Here is a 26689-nt window from a genome sequence, read left to right as displayed (position 1 = left end):
TCAATTTGCTGTGGAGGACATGGCCGTGAAAATCTTTGGCTCAGAGACACGACAGGGCTTTTAAAACTATCAAAAGAACAGGGGCTTACATTTATGGGGAAACTACTGTTAAGTTTTATGACTGCTTGTTATTTGGAATTTAGAATGAGCGGATTTAATTGGATGGAGCAGAAACATACTTGGGTCCATGACTTAATTGGCTCTGCTTACCGCTGGATTCTTAGATCATTAGAAAATCCCTGCCTGATAAATAAGGCCAGAGCTTAAGGACAAAAACAATCCTGATTATTCTCAGCTGCAGACAACTTTAGTCAGACTGTACTCACTTTTCCAGCTAAAGGAAAGGCTTTGAAAGACTGGAAGAGATCAATAAGTTAGAGGTTATAGTCATAGGAGAGAACTTGTAAGTGGTATTGTGTGTAGGAAAATTCAGGAAAATTATAGGAACATTTCATGGTAGGTAACAGTCACCCTGAGTGCTTTATGTTTGTTTTTTCGCTTTGTTATTGCACCTTTTGTCACCATGAAAATCATTAGTGCGTCTCTCCCATCTCTGATGGTAAACCAATGTGAAGACTCCCATTAATCAGCATGAGCTAATTAAGCAGCTCTCACATATAAACAAGAAAAAACAAGCTGTAACTGTAATTAAGAAGCGTAACATAAACAAATGGAATAGCCAAACTTCTTTATAGTTTCCACGATGTTCAAAATGCAGATATTTAGAAGTTAACAAACTCAAATGGCAGCAGATACGGTATGCACCAACACCACAGTGGTGTACCAAGAATGGGAAAAGATTATAGGCGTATTCACACTGGAGAAACGCCTCGCCTCTGTACGTACTGGAAGAAGACTGAGCCTCCCATGGGCTTCAAAGCTTCATCAGAGCACTCATATTTTTATGATTTTCTTGAACCAGTCCATTAATTAAAGTGTGTTTATTTGTCTCCATCTTTATAAATATGGACACCTGACTGACACCTGCTTTCAGGGCCTGCTGACCTAAACAGAGTTCCTTGTCAGGCGTCAGATGAAGCCAAAAAAGCTCCACCGAAGGCCTGAAGGGAAATATTCTGATGTTTGAGCCAAAGCGCTGCACGATCTGCTGACCTCCGCTGGCAGAGGTTCACAGAGTGCCAAAGTGGTGATGTGCTCCAATCTGTGAACCCAACGGGTGACGAGATGCAGACAAAATTCAGCTTTGTACATGGAAGTACACAGAGTTTACAGCCGGGTTCAGTCTTTAAGAGAGTCAGTGTCAATACTGTAAGTTAATTGATGAATGTCTTCTTTTAATGTTAATGCTTTTAGAATGTCCATTGCTTCTTTTAAACCTTTTAAAGCTCCACCGCCATCACTTCTTCCAGAGATAAGAACAGACTTGTACAGTTCTGAAAATGCTGAGACACTTCCATCAAAACCAAACAATAATTCATAACAGACATGTACACGGCTTCAGTGATCACTCTCGCCACAAACACCAGACCTGTGACTTCACAGCTTTCAGGTGAGGCTCAGTACCTGTGAACTCTTTCTTGCAGCGATCTCGGACACTCTCCTCCAGATTCTCCAGCTGGTGCTTCACCTTCTCGTATTCCCGTTCTGCCTGCTGACTCTTCCTCCTGTTTGTTTACAGACCCAAAAAGCAAAAGGGAGCGTGTTTATTGGCACACGCAACAATTAATTTGTCTATTTGACCTCATATTCTTCTAACCTGTAGCAGTAGACTGACACGGCGATGAACAGCAGCATCGGTATGATCACCGCCGGGATGATTATAGCCAGAGGAATGTCGTCTTTTCTTGAGTAGTAGACCGAACCCACAACCCACTCGCCGTGGCCAAATTTCACCTGGAGACAGACAACATGCTGCTGAACCTGAAAGCTCTCCTCTCTCTGTTTTATATCTTCATTGTTGTAAACATTTTCTTCCATATGAGACTCAGTGGATCTGCTTCTTAAACTCTGATGTAGTCTTGTCCTACTGAAGGCTTAACACAAACCATATTCTTTCACTGCTGAGCGTTAACATGGAAAGTAAGTGAAAAGCTTGAGATAAAAAACTCTTTTGCAAGCACGTCCTGTGCCAAGATCAGCAGGGTTAACCCAGCATGTTATTTGATATGAAGAGAACCCGCGTGGTAACATCAGACCAAAGAGCCCGGTGTGGGTTTGCTGTGAAGCAACAGTGCTGTTCTTTTACAGGATCTGAAAGACTAGCGTAAGAAGCTCTGTACTTTCCCTATGTCCTTCAGTAGCATCATTCCTGGCTGCCAAAGTGCTTAAAACGTCACATGCTCACCACCAGCTCCAGCAGGTCGTTGACTGTGTCTCTGCGCTGACGTTTAGATCTGGCTCTGGGCTGGGATGAAGGCGCCTCCAGTATCAGCTTATCATCCTGTACCGGGCCCACAGGAATGAAGAGTCACACAGGTGAACTAAACACATGCTTAGTGGAGCATCACTAAATATAATACACAGATTCTGATAAATGTTCACAGTTTTTTGGAGTCACAATAACAAAACAGTTTGTTTGGAACATATTTGATCAGCTGGTCTCTGAATGCTATTGACACCCTTTTCTCAACGAGAAGTCTGGGCTCGGGAGAGCCCGAGTGCCCTGGAGGGACTTTCCCTGCCGGATACACGATGGACGGGTGGCAGACATGGAGGATCGTGTGCCTGGCGGGACTGTCGATCGAGGACGCTGAAGATATCTACCTATTCGGAACCATGATAACAGGGTTCTTGCTGATCGGAGCTGGCTTGGCCCTGGCTTATCAGAGAATTAAGAAAGCAGAACTGGCTGTTCAAACACCCCCAAGGCTGCCCGCTGGGATTGAAACGATGGGACGAGGTGCGACTTCTCAGAATGGGCTCACTGAATGCAGCATGGTTAAGAGCTTGGAGGCGCTAACGGCTGCAGTGAAGGCTCAGAATAACACCTCTGAGCGTATATTGGATTACACCAGGGAAGAATCCACTCGGAACAATACCTCTGGGCGGAAGCTGGATTACATCGCGGATCAGTTGGCTGCAGTTGTGCGGTCTCAGAATCTGCTCTGTGAGCAAAAGAGTGAAAAGACCACGGAATTGAAGGTAAATAACATCACGGAGAAACTTGCAGGTATCCAACGGGAGATTGAGAGACCAGTGTCGGTGTCGGAGTGTTAAAAACAGCATGAAATTCTCATGAGTTGTTTGTAAAAGAAAAATCACCATTATAATGCGGATACCCCTTCGGCGCCAGCTGTGGGCTCAAGGCCGGAGCTGAACAAAACACCCTGATAACGACTGTGTTGAGTCTGTTCCTTCCCATTCCCTACAAGGCCACCTGGGTTGGCTGGAAGACTGTTTACTTAGCCTGGCAGGGCGAAGGACACCGTCTCAGCTGAACTCTGGACACGCACACACATACATATACTGATACTGATAAGCACTCACTGACGCATCACCCTCCCTACCCCGGATCCAGCGCCACCTCCAACGCTTACCTCCCCTCTGATGTGGACATCGGGTCAGTTGGAGGCACAGTGGAAAGATTGCAGATCAGATGTACACACTGGAACTCTTTCCCATGTTGCTGTCTGTGTTTATTGTGCTATGGTGTGTTGATATCTGTGCATTCCTGTATTATCCTTCTGTGTTACACATTTCGATGTTTTTTTTCCTCGCTACATGGCCTGACCTGTCTCCCCAATGTGATGTTTGTGTATTGTATGTACGATTGGCAAGGTCTGTCATCTCGGTTGTGGGCAAAAGACCTGCAACTGACAAATAAAGGCTATCTCATCTCTCATCTCATTTCCCCTCTTTTTTCCTTACCTGATAATTTTGCAGCCCCTCAGATTGATCTTGGTATTCAAAAAACAAAATCTATAAACCAGCACGTTTCATTCACTTTATCAATTTAAAGTGCAAGAGAAGGGAACAGAAAGGGAGGTAGCAACAGCTGCGATTAGCACAATAATTTCTGTTGGTTTAATCGTTTTACACCCACTGCAGTCAATTAACTGCCTGTATGCTGCTTCTGTTCTCAAGTACAAGAAGAAACACTTTCATAAAAATTAAAGGGGACCTATTAGTTTCACTTATCTTCTGTACTAATGCAAAAGTCTTGAGTCATCCTTCATTTCTTAGCAAACAAATACAAATACAAGGCCAAAATTCAACTGTAGTGAGCCTGAAATTCTTTATTCTTCAACACGGCTTGAGTTTTCTAAAACCGACTGAAGTAAATGAAGTAGTCTTTAGGAATAGTTCTCCAGGCTTCTTGAAGGACATTCAAAGCTCTTCTTTGATGGTTCTGCCGTTTGTTCTGTTCCCTCTCAAGATGATTCCACACTGCTTCAACAACGCTGTGGTCTGTGGTCTGGTATGCTTTTACTGCATTAAGAGTGTGTTTGAGATCATTCTCATACTGAAGAATGGTACGTTTCCTTAAGAACGGCTTCTTGACAGCTGCCCTTCCACTGAGAACATTTCTGATGAGGCTTCAGTAAACAGCAGATGGATCATCTGAAGGTCAAGATGTTTCTCTCAGGTCCTACATCACGTGTTTGCTCTTTTTTTTTTTCCTGTTTCTTAAGGACACAACTTTCAGATGTGGATCACATGCTGTAGATGGGTTTTTTTTAAGGCTCACTATCTCTTCTTTTGTCAAATATATCAAGATACACTTGACACCATCTTGAAATATGGCAGGTTTCAAGCCAATAGTTCTTTGGGAATCACTTAGTTAGTGGAAGAATATTTTATGTCTGTCGAATGGTGTCAAATTGAGAATTTTTTTAGTGATTTAACTGAAGAAATGGGAACAAATTACGTATTTTGCAACAGCCTGCTAGTAACGATTTGATTCTTTGCTAACAACATTGGTTCATCCCACGAGTTAGGTGCCTTTTTATGCTTGAGTGATTCACAGGTCAGAGTTAAGGTGCTGTGACCAACAAGCATTCGTCTGAAAATGGGCAGGTACAAGACCTGGATTGAAAGTGAGTAAAAAAAGCAGCCGATGCTCCGCCCAAAAAACAAAAAAGGTGAAAGATCTTCATAAAGTCTGGAGAACAAGAAAACCAGGACCATTTTAAAATAACAAGAAGTTCTGGCTCCTTGGAAGCAACATAAAGAGGTTTTTGCTCAGTATCCAAATAGATATTTATAACAGAGTGGCCAAAATGTCAACCAATCAGATCAAAACATTCTTAGAAATATTGATTTCTGTTTTTGGAAGCCAGCAGAGGGGCAAGAGGGAGCCCACGCAGGTCTTAAAGAAAAACAGGCTAAAACGGCTTGTTTTAGATGAGTGAGGATTTTTTCTCTTTAATCTGTATGATGCAAAAACTAAAATCCAAGTAGAGTCCAAAAATATAAGGAGCTGGAATGTGACACAACACGCTGCATTAACTAAAAGGAAATTGTGGTGTTTGTTTTGCTCATACAACAAAAGCAGATAAACCGGGAGGAAATATGTTTTAGCTGTATTTTCACATGGTGCATCAGAACTAAAGATTTGGAAGATGTTTTGTTTTTGTCATCGTAACATCTTTGCAGTCTACTCATCAAGAGACGGCGCCTTCACTGAATTGTTTCCAAAGGAGAGATCAAGTGTTGAGTGTGTCCTAATGCTGCATTTTTAGAAGCCTGTATGTCTGTGGGAAGACAGACGTGGCAGACTCATACTCATACTCTCAGTTTAGCCAACAGCCACGCAGTGTTAGACATGGATAACACGACCGTCTCATATCTCCACATTTCATAAAATGTGAACATCAGCTCCATGTTTACAGTGTAAACTTATTATAAAGCCATTATAAACTTTCCTCAAACAGACAGTGTTTACCTGCAGTATGTTTACGTGACACGAGGCATCTCCAACAAACGCCTGGGCCTCTTTGGCTGTCATCGCCTTGGAGAAACCCCAACCCTGGCAAAAGTGAGAAAATGAGAGTGAGCTCCATTTACAGAAAAATAGTCAAAGAGGGGATTTTAAGAGCATCTCTAGCAATCAGTGCTCACAGTCACGATGATAATGCCGGTCTCTGTGATGACGTTCCTGGCGAGCTCGTTGAAGGTGGGGTTGGGGTGATAGTTGAAGCTCTTCAGCTCCTCGATCACATTGTCCAGCTGGAGGTAAATCCTGAGAGACTGAGAGAGGGTTTCGTAGCTGGAGTTCACTATCGGGGAGTAAAACTGGAGGACTGTGTCGTTCTTGCTCAGAGCCTCCTGCACAAACTAGACAAATAAAAGAAAAAGAGTGAAATTATTCAGAGTGAGAACAGCTGAAGCACGAGCCAGGCGTGTGTAAAGCTCAAAGAATCGGCTTTCTGTAAAAATCTTCTACACCAGACCTAAAACTTTCCCCGGCTTTGGTTGCTTCAAAAACAAAAACACATCTGTCAGCTGATTTAAAAAAAAAAAAAAAGACTTTATAATGATGTTTTTACTGTGGAGCATTTAGCTTCTATAAAGCCAAAAGTTCCCTGAGAAGGCGGTGGAGACCAAAATAGGAGCTACAAGGATACAAGGAGATACCTAGTAGATAACAGGGCTGTCAGATAATTCCTGGCTGTACAACCAAACAATCAGAGTCAGGTATATAGGTTGTTTCAACCTCCAAGTGTCCCAGCGAGTAATGGCAGGTGTTCAATATATAACGTATTTAATTATTTTGTTTGTTTTCAGTAGCTGGTGAACACTGAGTGTGTGGAGACCAAAAACAGAGCTTAAAAAAGTGAAAAGGAGGCTGGCCTCTCTGAGCTCTGTGCTTTTGTTGGATTGTTGGATTTCTATTCATTACAAGTCTTTAGCTTAGAGTTTAAAGTGTCAAGAGATGACTACCATACATGGACAAAAACAAGGAACCCAAAAAGAGTTTTTATTCTTCATTAAATATGAAGTCTAGCTTGCCAAAATTCATTATTGAAATGGTGTCAGATTGTGAGCAGAATGTCCAATAAAATCTACATATTCAAATACAGAAAACAGCCTCTTTTCTGCTGCCCTCGAGTGGACAAAAAATCGATTATTGTCAGATTAAATTCAGCTTTTTCTATTTTAACCTGCAGACAGTTTGATGGCAGTGAATCACAGCGCAGGTTTAACTTTTTCTTCATATTTCCTCCTCCTCTGTCTCTTTCCCATACTCCTTTTTCTCCCCCATCTCTGCCTCCCCACTGAGTCTCCCTCTCTTTCTTCCCGGTTCAGACAGCAGCTTTTGATGAAGTGACAATAAAACGACTTCACCTCCTCTCCCCTGCAGTGAATCTTTCCTAAGAGTCTCTGTCACTCAAAGCTATTCAGCAGTGAAATAGCAGCGTTGCTCTGTTCCCTCAGTCTCAGGCTTTTGGCTCGGCGAGAACAAGCGGCAGATGAGGCTGCAGACTGACGTACATCAAGCTGACACTCTGCATTTATTAAAAACATCCTCACAGTCACACTGACTGCACATTTCGCCCCAAGTAATTCTAAAGAAACGTGGTCTTACCATCTCTCGCGATGGATGTTTTCTCACAAAGATCAAAATATAAGACGAAAACGGTGAATACTTGGCTATTTTTAGCAATTATTTGTTCATTTAAATTGTACAACACTGCGCTGTCAGTAAAACTGGCCACATATTGTAATGCCTTACTAGTTATAATAAAGACACACTCTACGTATGCCCCTTTTGAGTCACAATTTACCCAGACACTACGGATCTAAATGAGCAGTTTTGCTGATGTCCACTAACATACAATGTTCCAGATTCACACAAATACAATGACACATGTATTTTAACCCATTCAATATGACATTTTTAAATGAAAGCAAATACAATTTTCTAAAGAACACACAACAGCAGCGTTAATTTTTACGGAAATTTAAAGAAAAGATTAATTAAGGGTAATTGGTCATTTATCTTTTCTTGTGGAAAATGAAGTTGAATCGGTTTTGCAAATTCTTATTCTTCGATTTGACACTCCTTTATTTCACTATTAAGTGCTTAAGCTACTGTATTGTTATGCCTGTGTTGGTACACTGATACACTTCATCATGTTGACAAAAAAACAAAACAAACACAAGAAGCAGAATAATCAGATACCATTTAGCACTTTGCTAGGTGCTTATTAGGTATATTACTACTTATGAGAGCTTAATAATACATCACACATAATTCCACTGTAGTAGATATAAATCAGTTACACATTCAGGCAACTCGTCTCCAAACATCTGCAGGAATCACAGACATTTTTGCAAAGGTTTCTTAATAACTGCAATGTCATTTATAAACCAACTGCAAACATGTTGCAATTAAATGAGTCTGTTTGTGCCAATGAGCACAGCTCGTCTGCAACAAGTCTCTTTGCAGAAAAGGGCTCTTAACTCAACTATAATACTGATTGTATGAAGCTATATTCCTGTATGAAAGCAGGGTTTGCTGAGTGCTTTCGTCATTTGTCATCAATGTAACTATTTGTGGAAGATTTCTGAATTTCCGTTTCAAATTTTTTGAGGTATTGGCTGTCTGGATGTAAGTAGTTAATGAGAAATTATCTGCATGCTGCTGATCTGTCAGTTAATGTCCATATTACCACAAATACACTGCCAAATTTTACCCCATTTAATTGCAAACTGACTGCTTTCTAGCGATTTTATTGCCACTTTGATGCCTCAGTGACAGTAACTGACAGTGAGTGGCCACAGACCTGATCCCCGTCTTCAAAGCAACCATTTCAAAGGCAACAAGGCTGCAAGTTCATTTAGGTTGCAAGGCTGTCTCCAACCACTGCTTTTTCGTGGTGTGATGACACCAGCTCTTACCTCTTCAGGCGGTGAATTGTGTGAAAACTCGTCAGGGGAGGGCTGGACTTTCATCATGGCTCTCTGGATGAGATCAAACCCGCTTCCAGACACCACAATCTTTCGACCACCGCTACACAAAAATAATCAAGAATAAGCTTATAAACAATTTTAAGGACTTGGATTTACATCTGGGCGAGGTTTTAGCTTCACTCCATCTCTTTATTTTCTCAAATGCTTAATAACAGCAAATTTAAATGTAAGTGAGACAACTTTATTACATCCTTTAACCTCAACACAAAAATGCCTCACATGGAGTACTTTATGTTTCTGGCTTTGTTGTTTTCTTTTTACCATTACAGAGTTTTTATTCGAATAAGGCTGTAGACTGATGGTGTACCAGTCAAAGGCTTAGAGAGCAGTTGGCAACCAGCTGGAAAACTCCCTGCAGTTAATGTTGCTAGGTGAAAATGGTCACAGAGGTATTGTTAAACCAAAAACCTCTGTGGCAGAATCCTGCAGCCACCCACAGTTTGCAAGATGCCGACTTGTATCCAAACACTCACTAGCTATTCACTAAAGGTTTGAGGCTAACTGGAAATAAAGACGATTCACCTTCAAAGTAAAAATGGTGCCTTTCAAATGTGTTGATTACAGTGGTAAGGCATAACTTTCTACTTTGAAGGTGAACAGTTTCCATCCTCCTCCTGTTTGTATTGCTCTTTTTCAAGTTGCACTACCGATTGGTTATTAGTTAGCAAGTATTTGCAACATGGCGTGCTCCATGAAAACTATATAGGTGACTGCGCCAATCTGCTGCTCTGGGTCACTTCCAGTGCTGCTTGTAGTTTTAGATCCATCTCTGGAATCCCAGATATAACCACTTACATGTGTCTGTAATTTGAATACACGCCTCATCCAACTTCCATTCCAAACTCAAAAACCCAAATTTTATTTTGAGAGACTGATTTCAAAGCAGCAGTGGTCAAGCAACGCACAAGGTGATGACCTTTAAAGATACACAGATCAAATTTACAATTTACAAGTTTACACTTTTCTTGAATTCATCATCTACATCTGTGTCAGGCGTCCTTTTGAGGGCTGTTACTCACTCAAACAAGCAAAACTGTGCGTGTGATGTGTTCACACTCACCATATGAAGCTGGCTTTGGGGTTATATTCCGTGATCTTGGGGTTTTCCGAGTACTGATAGGCTCCGTGGATGTCTTTGGTGGTGTTCGTCCCGTATTTCACAGTCACTGTTAAGCGGTCCGATGGGACCTTCTGCCCACGATACCTGCCAGTCTTACAGGTAATCTCTGTGCCGAATGAAAGGCTGAAGAGGAGGAAGGAAGAGTAAGAACATAGGCTGACTCGAGAAACAAGAAAAGCAATATGATCCCTAAATGGATGGAAAAAGTTCATGAACTCTGTGAAACTGTGCGACTGACTCATTTTCTATGTTGTATTTACTGATCTTGAAGAACCAAAAGAAAATATTTATGAATATAAATGGGTTTCAGGTCCATCTATTCTCTTTATTTTTTTGTTTCTGGTTCTATTTGCATTTTCCTTTACCAGGTGCCACTTACACTTCACAGGGAACTCCTCCCACTGTCACAGCAACGTCCTCTTTAGTCGCCGTGTCCAGGTCTTTGCCTCCGATCGTGATCACCGTCCCTCCAGCTGCTGGACCCCTCTCTGGCATGACTGTTCTCGGTTCGGGGTCCTGCACAGAGAACAGGGAGAAAATGACCAAACTCAGTAACTTTAATGGGAATATGCTGCAATTTTCATACAATATGTGGACACTTTCTATTACAGAGGCTACTATGCATGTACATACATTTCATATATTCATTTAATCACATTTGTGTCTTTTTACGTTTCTACATTTTGTACATTTACTTTAGCAGTTTGAAAAAAAAAAGTTCAGATCACGTTTGACTGAATAGGTAAGGAAATTATTTGCCTTCTTTTCTACTTGATATAATGACGAAAATACTGACTTTAGGACGGATCACATAAGAGCAGCGGTCCCCAACCCCCGGGCCGAGTCGTTTGGTACCGGGCCGCGAGAGTTGAGGCTTGGGTGTGAAATGTATGGTTTTCAGGATTTTTATCGGTTTTTAGCGTTATTTTATGATTTTTATCGTTAACTCTGTTTTCCTGGGTCTTTTCATGTGTGTTATGAATAAATCTTATTTTTTCGGTACTGATACTATTTTTTTTGTTGTATTTATCCGCGACACCTTAAAGGCCAGTCTGTGAAAATATTGTTGGGCATAAACCGGCCCGTGGCGCAAAATAGGTTGGAGACCGCTGCATAAGAGTGTATATGTAATAAATGTTAATAAACTCTACAGCTGGAACACAAGCACGGACGTCCGCTGTGTTTGTGTTTTATTTCATCATTTTTTCCTTTGATTAAAAACGTTAAGCACATTAGAGTAATCATGTTTTAATTTAACTGTAATAAAAGCAAACAAGTGAATCTATTCTACTAATGAACAACAAAATCAGCCCATTTGTTTACCAACTGAAGGTTTTACTGAAGGATCAAACAGTTAGAGGACAATTTACATCTGTTGATAAGAACGCTGCGTTTATAAAAACCTCTCAACAGGCTAAGTCTATAGGAGGCTACTCCAGATGGCTGCTACTTAAATGCCGGCACCATAAACATATGCTGCACCACCTGGCTGTAAGAGCAAAGCAGCAGGTTCAGGTACACCATGTACAAAACCACACTTTAGCTTGTTAACATTATGAAACCAACAGAGTGATCGGCTGCAGTCAGAACTGCTTCATTATAGCGAAACCATGTACCTGTGTTACTGTAATTACTGAATTTATGTGATAAAAACCTTAAAAACTGGACAATTTGCCAAATCTTTATACGTATTCTTCAAGTTAAGAATGATTCAAGTAATTTGTATTTTGTGGGGGATTTTTAAATCAATTTGAAATTTTAATTTTACACTTTTTGTGGAAATATGTTGCAAAAAAATACATTTTATTTTTCAAAATACATTTTACAAAATGACTCTTCAAACTTATGTTTGATTTAGAACTCGCTGCCTGGGGGCCACTTGTAGCCCACATCACCCCTACTTGCAGTCCGTATATGGACATGAAGAAATGTAATACAATTTGGCCCTTGAAGTAACTTTTTTGTTAGGGAGGATTTATTTGTTGTTGAATGCAATGTTAAAATAAGCTCTTTAAAAAGCAAAAAGTTATTTAATATGAAGACAATATAAGCAGGGAGTACAAACATGTTGAGGGTTTGGTAGTTCAGTGAGAGAGTTATTTGTAAAGAAAACAATTTTCACTAGCAGTCAAAAACTAACGCGTACACTTATGTTTGCATTTTTATTTTGTTAAATACGAACAAAACAGAAGTGTTGCCACGTGTCTGACCAGACAGAGAGTACCAATTTGTTTATTTGGTAGTTCAATGAAAAGCTTTAGTTAGTTAAGAGTGAGAAAAAAAATTGCCCACACGTTTTCAGTTTGGTCTTGTTATGCAATATTTGAAAGTTTAAAAAAACAAACAAAACACTAAAATGGTAACTGGCCTGTATTTATATAGCGCTTTACTAGTCCCTAAGGACCCCAAAACGCTTTACACATTTACAAAAATCAGCAGGTGTAACAAACTTCCTGGAAATGGACACATAACACACATATTCATAAGGAAGCAAGTAAGTCAAGAAATGTGAGCAGGAATAAGGCGAGGCTGGCCTTCTACAAAATCATCTTATATGATAACTGGAGTAGAAACTTTTACTATTTTAGGTTCATATGCAGCCCTGTGCCTGAATAAAGATGCATCATGTGACACGGCATCAATTTGTATCAAATAAGTGAAACAGTGAAAAAATATCCTTCATTAAAAGTTATGAACCTACTTAAGTTACAGTGCAAAAGCTTGAGCAACAATACAGGGAGTGCAGAATTATTAGGCAAGTTGTATTGAGGAATAATTTTATTATTGAACAACAACCATGTTCTCAATGAACCCAAAAAACTCATTAATATCAAAGCTGAATGTTTTTGGAAGTAGTTTCTAGTTTGTTTTTAGTTTTAGCTATTTTAGGGGGATATCTGTGTGTGCAGGTGACTATTACTGTGCATAATTATTAGGCAACTTAGCAAAAAACAAATATATACCCATTTCAATTATTTATTTTTACCAGTGAAACCAATATAACATCTCCACATTCACAAATATACATTTCTGACATTCAAAAACAAAACAACAACAAATCAGCGACCAATATAGCCACCTTTCTTTGCAAGGACACTCAAAAGCCTGCCATCCATGGATTCTGTCAGTGTTTTGATCTGTTCACCATCAACATTGCGTGCAGCAGCAACCACAGCCTCCCAGACACTGTTCAGAGAGGTGTACTGTTTTCCCTCCTTGTAAATCTCACATTTGATGATGCACCACAGGTTCTCAATGGGGTTCAGATCAGGTGAACAAGGAGGCCATGTCATTAGTTTTTCTTCTTTTATACCCTTTCTTGCCAGCCACGCTGTGGAGTACTTGGACGCGTGTGATGGAGCATTGTCCTGCATGGAAATCATGTTTTTCTTGAAGGATGCAGACTTCTTCCTGTACCACTGCTTGAAGAAGGTGTCTTCCAGAAACTGGCAGTAGGACTGGGAGTTGAGCTTGACTCCATCCTCAACCCGAAAAGGCCCCACAAGCTCATCTTTGATGATACCAGCCCAAACCAGTACTCCACCTCCACCTTGCTGGCGTCTGAGTCGGACTGGAGCTCTCTGCCCTTTACCAATCCAGCCACGGGCCCATCCATGTGGCCCATCAAGACTCACTCTCATTTCATCAGTCCATAAAACCTTAGAAAAACCAGTCTTGAGATATTTCTTGGCCCAGTCTTGACGTTTCAGCTTGTGTGTCTTGTTCAGTGGTGGTCGTCTTTCAGCCTTTCTTACCTTGGCCATGTCTCTGAGTATTGCACACCTTGTGCTTTTGGGCACTCCAGTGATGTTGCAGCTCTGAAATATGGCCAAACTGGTGGCAAGTGGCATCTTGGCAGCTGCACGCTTGACTTTTCTCAGTTCATGGGCAGTTATTTTGCGCCTTGGTTTTTCCACACGCTTCTTGCGACCCTGTTGACTATTTTGAATGAAACGCTTGATTCTTCGATGATCACGCTTCAGAAGCTTTGCAATTTTGAGACTGCTGCATCCCTCTGCAAGATATCTCACTATTTTTGGCTTTTCTGAGCCTGTCAAGTCCTTCTTTTGACCCATTTTGCAAAAAAGGAAAGGAAGTTGTCTAATAATTATGCACACCTGATATAGGGTGTTGATGTCATTAGACCACACCCCTTCTCATTACAGAGATGCACATCACCTAATATGCTTAATTGGTAGTAGGCTTTCGAGCCTATACAGCTTGGAGTAAGACAACATGCATGAAGAGGATGATGTGGACAAAATACTCATTTGCCTAATAATTCTGCACTCCCTGTATACTTAAAGTACTTAAAACTAATGATTCATTAAGTATTATCACTTTAATGCTGCAACTATACCGTCACTTCCGTCTCACCAAAACAATATTTTCCAGTGACAGAAATCATAAAATCCAAACTAAAGAGTTATGAGGCTGTGGCTATTTTATATAAATAATCTATAATGGTACTAACATAAAGGAAGAGAGAGTCTCCTTTACAGGTTGACTCCTTTGAGTATGTCTCCATGCCTCTGGGAGAATTTCAGAAGGACCGATGTTTGTATTTAACTCTTAAATCAAGTTTTCAAACTGCAAACACTTTTTTAAAGCTTCTGGAGAGTAAAATAACAATAATAATATTTATGATGATAAAAACAAAAGCTCCCAGATCTGTCAAACCGAGCAGCAGAGAGAGAGAAGAATAAAAATGAGAAGTGAAGAGAAAACTTTAACCGTGTAGACTTCATTATGTTCCAGCTGCTGTCCTGCAGGTACAAACGCTTTGATCTCGAACTCACACAGATCGTAAATTTTATGCAGCTCAATAACTCAATAACTCGACCCTGTGGTATTTAGGCAGCAGAACAACTAAGAATAACAACTAAAAGAAAGAAAATAAAAATCCGTGTCATGGCCGAGCTTCACTGTCAGGCACGTTTTCTACTTCTGTGCTGTGCGGGTCAGCTGGAGGGGTTTCTGTTATACTGGAAGGTTCTGTACAGTCCTGACAGGACAACCAAACCAAGAGCAAATATTATGCCTGGTTTACACCCCAGCACAAAGAGCCTTCAAAATGATCAAGTTAAGTCGTCTTTCTTTAGATGCAAGAAGAATCTTATATAAATAAAAAAGTATAAAAATGAATCCAAAGCAAAGAAGAACTATGATATCATTTAAATGAGCGTAGCACATGTGCAGCTGCTGAGACGCACTTAAGCATTCGGCTCGTTGCTGTTGCAGATTTGTTCTCGTTGTTCTGGCAGACAGCGCTGCAAGCACAAAAATAAATATCCCCAACGACAGGCAAACTCATAACAACTCTGCCTGGTTGGAAGTTGAACACACAGAGAAAACAGCAGTGCGGGAGGCAGCAGCAACTGAAGTGTATTCGGTGGGAGAGACAAAGGGAATGCAGACAGTTCTTCACGTTAAAAGGAAACAAACTCCAACCCAGAGACACTCACTAGGGGAGTTGCAGCAGATGGAAATCTGAACAAATCGATGTGGAATTCAAATGAGGCAGCATCAGGCTCATTCACATCAAAGGTCAGCATTTGTCAGCTGCAGTAATTAGTCATTTGTACATCAATTATAACCCAGACGAGCTTATTAGTCTGTCCTCGTGACACACAGAAACTTTAAAGCTTAGGCTGAACAGCTCCAACCATTCAGGAACATTTAACTGTCTTTATAGTCATCTGAAGGCGTTTACTCTAATGTAACTGAGGAGTAAAGGAAGAAAGCCTGTTTGTAATTTTTTTTAAAAAGCACAGGTTTCTGAATCCTCCGTGATGGTTCTGTCACTTTACACCACAATGAAAGCTGAACATGAAAACTCCAAATGGACACTGGAAAGCACCTGGTGCCAAAAAAACAAAAAACAAAATAAAAACAAAACTCAGACTCGGACACAAAGACTGAATTGTCTTGCTTAAAAACCACCGGGGACAGAAGTATTTGCCCCCAATGAAAATGACTGCTTTTTTTTTTTTTTTTTTTAAAGCGCTTCACGAGTGCCTCCAGATTTAAAGGCCTTCCAGTATGAACCTTGGTCTTCTGTTTACCACACAGATCTTTAACGGGATTCAAGTCGCGGCTTTATGCAGGCCGGTGAGTAATGTTACTCCTTCACCAGGAGTGATGCATGTTTTGGGTCCCAGTTTAGCTGCTGACAGCTTGAGGTTTTCTTTAACCTCCTAGGACCTGGCGTCCACATATGTGGACGTCACATTTTGGGTTATTTAGACCAAAATACTGAATTTTGCTCTACAAGGGCCTGATATCCACTTACATTATACTGCTACTGTTCTATCAAAACTTTAAACGAATATCCTCATATGTGGCTCTCATTTTTTACAGCACAATACTCCCACCACCGTGTTTCACTGTAGAAACGCTGATCTTTAGGTTGTAGCCTTCTTTCTAAGCACCATCGCTGTGATCAAAGAGCTCCAGTTTAGTCTAGTTTAGCTTCCAGTGTGAATAATTGTCACTTTCAGTCTGGATTAAGAACATCTTCTTCTGCAGTATTATTCTTGGTCTGCGACCTCACAGTCCATTTCTGTAGAGAGTTTGAGTTTTTACTTTTTTATACTACAATTCCTGACTTGGCTAAGTCGTTAATGGGTGTCAGTCAGGTGGCAGTTGTGTTGGGGTCTTTGGACACATGTCTTACTAGAGTCTTTGTAATCTTTAATTTCCTTCCTCTGCCAGGCTGGTTTTGTACTGTGTGGCTTTTTGACATTCTTGATCATACTTTTCACTCCAATTCCTGACACTTGTGAACTTCAACAATTCATTTCCTTTTGTTTTTGGTATGGTATATTCTCAAGTGACAGTTCAAACCTTTAGTTAAGTTTTTATAGTATTATTTATTTATTTATTTTTTATTTTCTAAAGAACATTTTATTGTCATCTCTATATTTTTAAAAGGTGAGTAGATAGTGGCTCAGGGGGTTGGGAATCGCATCTGTAACCGGAAGGTCGCCGGTTCGATCCCTGGGCTCTCTGTCCTGGTCGTTGTGTCGTTGTGTCCCTGGGCAAGACACTTTACCCTACTTGCCTACTGGTGTTGGCCAGAGGGGCCGATGGCACGATATGTGTGTATGAATGTGAGAGTGAATGAATAGTGGCATTGTAAAGCGCTTCGGGTGCCTTGAAAAGCGCTATATAAATCCAATCCATTATTATTAAGTACTGTATAAAGTATGTTTTCTTTCTCTTCATCTTGGTGAATCATTGGCCAGTGGATATCTTGTGGGCATTATGAAAGCTCTGCCTGTAGTTTGGACTTTCTGTTCATGAGCAGCAAAGAAAGTTAAAACAGCTTGACCCATGCAGGATTGACTGAGAGGCAGCACCAGTGCCGACTAAACTATAAATCCGGATTATTCTGAACTGTGAATCATGCAAAGCTACCCTAGAGTGCAGGTATATAAATACAGCGACAGTTTAAAGCTGTGGAAGTATTCTTTGTTTTCATGATTCAGCAACACGTATTGCTGCAGTTTTTGTGTTTTTTTCTGAGGGCAACTGCACATGTGTGTTTTTTGTGATTTGTGACTTTTCATTAATCGACCTACCTGTTCAAAAAATGTCTGTAAAATACTCAAAATGCTCCTTGTAATCATAATGTTATCCAATTTCACCTCTAACACGCCGAAATTCATCACATTTGAGAAGCTAAAAGGAGTGAAAACATTTGGATTTTGAATATTTTTGAAACACGATGTGTTCTTGTTCATGAAAAGCCCAACATCGTGGTCAGCATGTTTATTAGTTTCATATTTCTGCGTAGACACTGAGACAAATCAGCAATGTAGTAATCTGAAGTTTCAACCCTGAGCTGAGTCGCAGCATTTAAAGGCAGTGACGCACTGCTGATGAACTAAATTAGTCATTTTGGTCTCAGCAGTTTGCTTTAATTAGCTTTTTGTCAGTTCAATAGAAACAAACAAGAAATATGAATGTGAACAGCGATATTCAAATTAAGCAACTGAGCCGAGTTCAAGAAACAAAACAGAACAGCAGGTGAAGCACATTTATTTTGATCATGTTTGTTTCTCCTCTTGTGCTATGCGAGGGTGGGGGGGATGACTGGAAACTGAATGGACTTTGGTGCGGCGGTGGTGAATTTGTATGCGAGGAGTATTTTCACGCACTGTCGCTTCTTTAGGGAGACCGTTTCCTTGCATCGCACCAGAGAAGAGCCGCATGCTTTTACTTTGTTAGAAACCTTTTAATGTTTCTGGGATTTGATCTCTGGGGTTTGAAGCACTTGTGTCAAACAATGTTCGGTGTTGCCTCAGAGACTTTGAGAAGGTTTGCATGCAGTGTCTGCAGGTTTAACTACACCAGACTGAACAGTTTTTTAAAGCTTCCTGAAGTTGAACTAAGATGCTTTAAGACAGAAGATCAGGAGACATTTCTACAGCATTTCTAATAGCAAACTAGTGTACAGATAAGACACATGTTAGCTGTTAACATATGTGGGGTCTGATGCTCATTATGCTATGAAGCCTGAGCTGTATGTAAAGGAGCCTCTGGTGTTTTCAGGGGGATTTATCAGTTTATTACTGATCTTCGTTAATCGTCACTGTCTTAAATTATAAGTTGAATCAAAAAGCCTGAAACAAGCTACAGAAACATCTTTCGCTTTAGTCTGCTGGCGTGTGAATAACACAAGCAAGGTCAGGCGTCTATCTACTGACTTATTTCTTTTTATCCATACCCACGATTACCCATAATTACCTTACTAGTAGACAAACCCCACACTCTTATTTTGAAAGTGCTGATGAGCACCTGCTACTTTCATGCGTTTCCTGACCGTGTGTTAGAGGAAGGTCTTGACGTACCCTGTAGGTAAAATAGACCTGAGATGTCCCCGATCGTTCTCCTTCAACTGTTATCTCCACTGGTCCGCTGTTGGTCCTTTCAAACGGGAGGTCCTGCGGTGGGTTTCGCTTCGCCGGGCCAATCTCACACACCACGCTGCCGACAGAAAACAACAGAGGCCGCGGTTCAGAAAACAGATGGAGGCCCAGAATTCAAATAACTCAGTGCCCCCTCTTGAATCAACCCCTTAATTGTACATTACATATGGAGATTACTTGCAAGTATGTAAGCAATCAAGTTTTGGGTCAGGCTAATAGATCAAAGCCTTCACCTGCGGGGCAGTGCCTGGTACAATCAACCAAAAAAAACAAAATGACGTGCAGAAACACTAAGCTTTTATAGATTTTTATCTTTAGCTAATAATTCATGTCAGCACACTGCTACAGGTGCATGTGAAAGAGCTTCAGCTTAATGTGTAAAAGCAACAGGTGTGCTTCTATCTGCATGTTAACGAGGCCGTCGCTCCTGTTAGAGTACCTGGTTGAGACAGAGTATCTGTCCTCCTGGTGAATGCAGTCCACTCCAGCCACTGTGATCTTTTTGATGTCATCCTTCTTTATTCCCATGTTGGAGCCTTTGATGGTCACTGAGATCCGGCCATTCAGAGGGCCGTACCGAGGGCTGATCTGGAGAAGGAAAGAAAAGACTGTTTGATATCACAGATCATAGCAGGAGAGCTGAAATTCCAAAACCTGCAATAATACCAAAGTTACTTTTTCTGTCAATCAGTCACACAAGCTGTGGGTAGAAACAGGTTTGAAAGGTCCTTACAGAATACTGCACAACAATCAAATATTAACAATTTTGGCTTCCTACAATTAAGCAAACGCTACCGAGTGATAATGAAGATGTAAAGCATTCCCCAAATCACAGAATGATGGGACGCCTGCATGCGCCACTCACAGCTCACCAGTTTCTGCTTGGCCAAAGTGTCCAACAAATGAAGGCTTCAGGGATGCTTCAGGTGAAGCTGAATGCTAATTAGAGTGTAGCACAGTGTAAAGGTGAAAACAGCGCCGTGCTGCTTTTATTTTAATGATAAGTGACCTACCGACCAATGAATACGTCCATTTTCTAAAACAAATATTCCATTAATTGCACTTTGTAATATTTAAAAACAATATTTTTTTCAAATATTTCAGATTTAATAAAGAAAATATTTTTATAATTCTGTGCTTTTTGGGGTTTTTCTCTCTGTACTACGACTTTATGAATTAAAGGGAAAAATCTGAAAATGGGAAAAAATCTAAAGAAAGATAAAAAAACAAATTGTAAATATTTCTGCTTCCAATGTTATGACATTAATGTATAAATATTCATAAAGATGTTGAAGTACAGCCTGTGAAAACACATCTTCTGAAGCAAAGGCTCGGCATATCTGCTTCAATTTGGGCCATCTCATCTTCAATTTGACGTGACTGCACGACGTATAAGATCAAATTCATCTTGTATATATTCACCTCCCTGTCATCCTCAGCAAAGTCTGCTGTGGAAATAACTAACTTCTTCTGGCATAATCAGCCGCAGCCCAGAGGAAATCAAGACGGGGCCTGAAACAAATGACTGATGTTCCAGAGAAAATAGGAAACATACTGAAGCAGTTCAGCCAAGGAGGAGAGAAACAGCGAATACAATATGGGAAGGAAAAAAATTAGCTCAGTGACAAAAAGAGAAGAGGTGAATTTGTGGAAAGATGTGGATTTCTAAGACCGTCCACACAGATGTAGGTGAGGGTTCGTGGATTCTTTGCTTTGTTTAATTTGATGTACAACTAAAAGAAAAAAATCCTGAAGAACAAAATTGATACTGAACAAAATGAACAAAAAAAACCAAACAAAATTCAGTTTAATAAATTAGGACGGGGGTGTCCAACTCCAGGCCTAAAGGGTCCTTGATCCAACACTGCTCATTTAAATGACTAAATTACCTCTTCAACGTGTCTTGAAGTTCTCCAGAGGCCTGGCAATGAACTAATCATTTGATTCAGGGGTGTTGATATCTAAAACCTGCAGGACACCGGCCCTTGAGGCTTCAGGTTAGACACCTGTGGTTTAGGAAGATGATCGACTGCCATCTCAGACAGATTGGTGAAAGGTTGCAAAGAATTGCTGTCTAATTTCTAAACCACGCATATTGGTTGCAATGTGCTGGCAATCAACCCTTTGCAAAAAGGGAGTCGACTCAGCTGGATGCCAACTAGGTATTGGTTATTCCTCCTAAGTAAAAGCAATCCTACCAAACGCCTATTTTCCAGTTAAACTGGTACTTAATGTAAGTAGTAGCAGAATTTCTATGTATGTAGCTGCAAACAGATTTGAAGTTTTGGCCAATTTATCACAGTTAATGGATGTATTAACCCAAACAGACTGCATGTGATTGCCAGATTGGCCCCATTCAACGGCAAACTGAGAGCAGACCGACTGTCTGATTGCTGTTTTATCGCCATCTTGATGTGGCAAAGCTGCTTTGAGCTGAATCTGAGTGGCCGCAGATTCGATCCCCATCTTTGAAGTAACTATTTCAAAGGCAACGAGGTGGCAACTTCATAATTCTGGTTGTGCTGCTTTAGTGTGACTGTAATGCATCTCACCCATTTAAACTGCAGTAAAGATAAAAATGTGTATTATTAATAGTGTGGCTAACTTGAATGACCTCAATTAATTCAAGTGATTGGAGTCGACATAATGATCGTGGAGTGAAGTTAAATGCTGCCAATTAATTCATCTTTACTTCCAGCTTTAGTGTCTTATTTAATACTAATTAGCAGGTGTTTGCTTCTTTGTGTTGCACAAATATAGTCTGTGGATCCAGCTTGCTAACTAGGCAAGCCAGGGTTAGCTGATAACGTAACACTCCGTTTCTTTAAAGATGATGGCCATCAGGTTAAAAGTGAGAAACTTTTAGGCTTTGCACCAAAAACTTGGATGCTAACCAAGTAAGAGCACTTACAAAAATATGTTGGTGAGCAAATCAGGTTGTGCAAAGTGACAAAAATCAAACAGATCCATGTAAAATCATTCTTGTCCTCTGTCATCCATAAGATTGCTTTCTATGTATGTTTTTTTTTCTGCAGCCGCAGCACATTTCAGAGCTGGTTGCAGTTTTCCCACTGCACTCTTTTCTACAAAGGACAACTTCACATGAACAACGGTGTGATTTATGTCAGTAGGTTTTCTCGTCTTCTGTTACGATGAGAAGGGAAAATGCAATACTGGCTCTATTAAAGGTGCTACTCACAGATCTTCTCCTGGATTTCTGCTTCTGTTAAATGACACAGCCACATCACAGCTCTGCGGTTTAATCTCTGAAATGCTGTGAGGTCACTCTCTGGTTCAGTGCAGATTATAAATGGAACATGCTGCAGTTTTTGTTCAAGTCTTTGTGGTTGTTATATTTGTGTGAAACTGAAGAATAAGACATTCTTGGTGCAGATCTTTTACTTAGTCCCAGGAATTCTCACCCAAAACTGGGATATCTGAACATGATAAAGCTCTCTTATTAGAACTTTTTACCTGTGATTTTGCTGAATGATGATGAGTTGGGTTTTCCTTTTTTTACATATGAACAGGACGTCAATGTGAGGAAGATCTGTTTGAGAATCGTGTTTCAGATTTTTGTGTGGACGACACGATTGCTGAGTTGGGGGAGAGCTGGTGCCCAAAGCAAAGGAGTTTAGCGAGAAGTGGACCAGAAGAGGGAAATTGCGGATACCAATGGCAGAAACTAGCTTCATCTGTTGGGTGTCTGGACTTTTAGAGCGCTCAGATATCTGGAGGAGCCTCAGAGTATGGTTGCAGGCTTTTCACATAAAAAGAAGCTGGGTGAGGTGAAAACATCTGAAGTAAATGATCCTGTTTATCCTGCTGCAACCTGCTTCCAAATAGGATAAACAAAAGTAAATGGATGGAAGGATAGATGAATCTCACTGCCATAGTCTTACAGAGGGTAAAAGTTACCGCACATACATTTCACTCATTCAAACCCGTCAGGCTCCCAAACATAGAACCAATCCTGTCCATAAAGAAGTTCCAACAGTGTTTCCTACCGACATGTCAGAGGTCATGGCTTTGTGTTTTTATGACTCACATCAGTGATTTCTGGGTTGGGGCACTGCGCTGGCTGCGGTGAACGGCAGAGTTCCCGGTAAACGCAGCTGTGTGAGGCGGCGCACCAAACACACTGGTACTTGGAGTCGGCATGTTTACACAGGCTGCAGTCCTCTCTTCCCACTGAGCAGCTATACAGTACGACTGTTGGGGAGACAGCGGCAAGAAGAGGAGAGGAAGATGAAGAAGAAGATTGAGAAGAGAGGGTGAGGCTAATTATCATAATGCAGCTGGAAGTGAATTTGAAATGAGCGAAGGTGACACTAAAAACAGCGTGATAACTGCACTTTCACACTTTATCCTGATTTATGTGCGATTGTGAAGTGTCTGTGTTGGTGAAATACCAACCTGTCAGGGTGCTGTCAATCTTCCTCTCAGTGTCTCTGTCCTTGATGTGGAAGGATACGTTCACCTCCTGCTGCTCGTCGTATTCAAACTGCACACACAGACACACGGCCATGTTTCCATCACTTCAGAGGACATTTCATTAACTAAAAAATATGTTTCTGGAGACCAAAACCACTGCCCATCTTATCCAAACCGTAATCATAGTTTTAACTAAAAAAAAATTAATGACTTATATTAAGAGAATCTAAAGTCCCAGTGGTGTTGTGGTGGTTGTGTCTTGGAAGGACATACACTGCAGCTTTAACCTAATACAACTACCTCATGGACTGAGTATATAAAGGATGGACTTGGATACCACGGCGACGTTCTACATTTGGTTTGTGGAGAGTTTCGAAGCCAATTTGGTCGTTACCCTCTTTGATTTTGAACCTGGCTCATACATTCGCAGCTTGTCAATTACAAGCTAGCCAAACCCTAAAATATACAGTACAGTGCTGTGCAGAAGTCCTGAGCCTCCCTTCATTTCTTTACATGTTGCTAGAAAAATGGGACACGGGTGGAGCGATTTATTGAAACATGCAAATAAAACAGAGTTTACACAATTCTAACAAGTTTAATAGTCAATATTTGGTGTGACCACTTTTATTCTGCAGCACAGTCTGAACTCTGTCAGGCGGCTTTCTGCAATTTGTTTTTAAATAGTCTTCAGGAATAGTTCAACAGGCTTCCTGAAGGACATTCAAAGCTCTTCTTTGGTTGTTTCTGCACGCACACACACACACACACACACACACACACACACACACACACACACACACACACACACACACACACACACACACACACAGCTTCAATAATATTGAGGCCAAGCCATGACTCATAGTGTTCCACTGTGTGTTAGCTGCCCAGGTAAGCTTTCTCTGCATCAGCAGTGTGTTTGGGATCATCGGTATGTTGCAAAACGAAGCTGTTACCACTCAGATGTTTTCCAGATGGTGGATTAAAATCTGATGGTGCTTTTCTGTGTTCATAACACCATCAATTTTGACAAGATCCCCAACACCACTGGCTAAAATAAAGCCCCAAACCACAACAGAGCCTCCACTGTGTTTTACTGAAGAAGCTCACTGTTGTACCTCTCTCCTGACCCTCTAACAAAAAATATAAAATTTCTGTTGATTATTTTTTGTGTGATCTGGCATACCTCAGCCTTTTCTCCTTGTTTCACATCTACAACCGCTCTTCCACTGAGACCATTCTGATGAGGCTTCAATGAACAACATATGGATCATCTGAAGGTCCAGATGTTTCTCTCAGGCCCTGTCAGGACTGCGTGATTTTTTCTCACCAGTTTCTAAAGAACATGTCTTTCAGATACGATTCATCTGATGTAGAAAGCTTCTGCTTCACCAGTTCTTTGGGAAGTTGGTGCAGAAATATAAATATGTATCTAATAAACTGTTATCTTTGGCATTTTTCATAAATTCAACCAAAGAAATAGGAAGAAATGATTGTTACTAGCAGCAGGTACAATTACTGGACTAAAAATGAGTGAAAAAGCAGCCAGCACCCTTCAAAAGGCCTGGAAAACTAATGCTCGAGACAACTTCAAGAATCAAGAAAAACTGGCTCCTTGAAATAACAATATAAAGAAATGACGGGTGCCTAAGACTTCTGCACAGCACTGTGCCCTGTTTCCTGTTTTATTCAAAATATATGGATAATAATTTATGAAATAAACACAATGACACATGATGTTTATTGGGGTCCAAGATATTCAGTTCTTTTCTCTCACACTGCCGTACAACCAAAGAGCAGAGCAGTCGCCTCCTGCTGGCTGTTAGAAAGAATGCAGGCTCAAGATACTGGTCCAGTTGTTTCATTTTTCAGGCCTGGCAGCTACATCCATCTCTGATATAGTGTGATTCCACATCTGCTTTAATAACATAGGAAACACAGCACTAACAGACAAGCGTCTGATTTAAGAGACATTTTAAAGACATTTTGCTGACATTTAAAATGAAAAACTCACGTACAAAGGAACACTTTTGTATTGCACAGTAAGTGCTTTCTTCACCACTTATCAAAATTCCCCACTGACATTATGCAAAAAGCAGTGTGACACTGTTATCCAATGTTATGTCTATTGCATCATCTCCTGGAGCTTCCACTTCCTCTACCATGCAGAACACTTTAGTACTGCTTTACAGAAGGCGGCGAAGTTTTATATTTACGTGACGCCTACAAGTCCTTAAATGACAAACTATCAGGCAATTGTTCCCAGAGTTTGTCCTCAATGCGGTTTGATCAGGTTACTTATAACACCAGGAAGACGGTGCTGCCTACATGTTAAACTCAGGGAACAGAGATTACATGAAAGACTACAGCATGAGTGACTGGAGCCCGACACACACACACACACACACACACACACACACACACACACACACACACTTCCCCTCAGGTCTGCATTAACACAGAACAACAAAACCTTCCTTCCTATTTTGGAACTCCACACTAAATTACCTCGCCTCTATCCAACTGTGAAGGTCAGCACACACAATGAAAAAAGCAAAAGCAAACGCAAACGCAAACACACACACACACGCAAACACACACACACACACACACACACACACACACACACACACACACACACACACACACACACACACCACTGTAGCCATAAATCAAGACAAGTTTTCTTCAGGATATATGAAAAAAAAAAGTGGGGAAAAAACTAAAAGAAGAGGAAAAAAAAAAGTATCATGTAGAGACAAATACCAGAGATAATGAGAGGAAAACCTGCAGTGACACACACAAACATGAAAGCACACCCCCACACAGACACACACACTCTTTAACTGCATATTGGCAGACTTGGACTCAGCGTGAGGCAAGGATCAATGGAGGCAGAAAAGAGGAAAAACTGGGGGGTGTACGAGAGGGATGCGAGCAAAACGTCACTGAAACAAACACACACGCACACACCTGCGGTTCAGTGAATCAGGGAAAATAATTATCCATCTCTATAGTCCATAAGGGGGCGCCATTGCACACATCCGTTTGACAGCACAATCAGTGTGTGCTCAACAAAACTGAAAACAGCTGACGAAACACATAAAACTAAACACAAGCACAAGATTTCAGAAGCAATAAACTTAGAGCTGCGCTCGAAACACTTTCTGACTCCCAATCATGTTCATTTACTCACAAATTAACTGCTAACGATGCACTAATTGTCTAATTATCATTAATGATGCACTCCCTGATTTTTCTATAGCTTTCGGCAGCGACGGCGAGCTTGAAAACATAAACAGAAAGCCGAGAAGCGGAGAGAGAT

At 40.8% G+C, this 26689-nt stretch overlaps 2 protein-coding genes across 4 annotated transcripts in view; one reads left to right on the top strand and one right to left on the bottom strand.

Annotated features, from left to right (window-relative positions):
• Positions 1-26689, bottom strand: part of plxnb2a.1 (plexin b2a, tandem duplicate 1) — a 230569-nt gene that overhangs the window by 24170 nt on the left and 179710 nt on the right. For all 3 annotated transcript variants that reach the window (XM_085252985.1, XM_085252986.1, XM_085252987.1), the window contains 12 exons: positions 23347-23434; positions 22979-23142; positions 19370-19518; positions 18853-18988; positions 10377-10513; positions 9938-10120; positions 8806-8917; positions 6022-6237; positions 5846-5929; positions 2306-2401; positions 1718-1854; positions 1525-1625 (listed from right to left, as the gene is read on the bottom strand). In XM_085252985.1, the coding sequence (XP_085109111.1) occupies positions 1525-1625; positions 1718-1854; positions 2306-2401; positions 5846-5929; positions 6022-6237; positions 8806-8917; positions 9938-10120; positions 10377-10513; positions 18853-18988; positions 19370-19518; positions 22979-23142; positions 23347-23434 (1603 nt within the window). The remainder of the gene's footprint in view (positions 1-1524; positions 1626-1717; positions 1855-2305; positions 2402-5845; positions 5930-6021; positions 6238-8805; positions 8918-9937; positions 10121-10376; positions 10514-18852; positions 18989-19369; positions 19519-22978; positions 23143-23346; positions 23435-26689) is intronic.
• Positions 2548-3695, top strand: LOC146555464 (uncharacterized; the record flags this gene model as incomplete). Its single annotated transcript, XM_085252769.1, has 1 exon — positions 2548-3695. A coding segment is annotated over one exon (630 nt), but the record flags the coding sequence as incomplete, so codon positions are not given.

This window comes from Mchenga conophoros, linkage group LG17 (genome assembly GCF_057382185.1).
Source record: "Mchenga conophoros isolate Kocher_MC1m ecotype Shallow Benthic linkage group LG17, M_conophoros_male_GT1.1, whole genome shotgun sequence".
Taxonomy (NCBI): Eukaryota; Metazoa; Chordata; class Actinopteri; order Cichliformes; family Cichlidae; genus Mchenga; species Mchenga conophoros.
The sequence above is the reverse complement of the archived record's forward strand: the minus strand, read 5'-3'. Positions and strand labels throughout refer to the sequence as shown.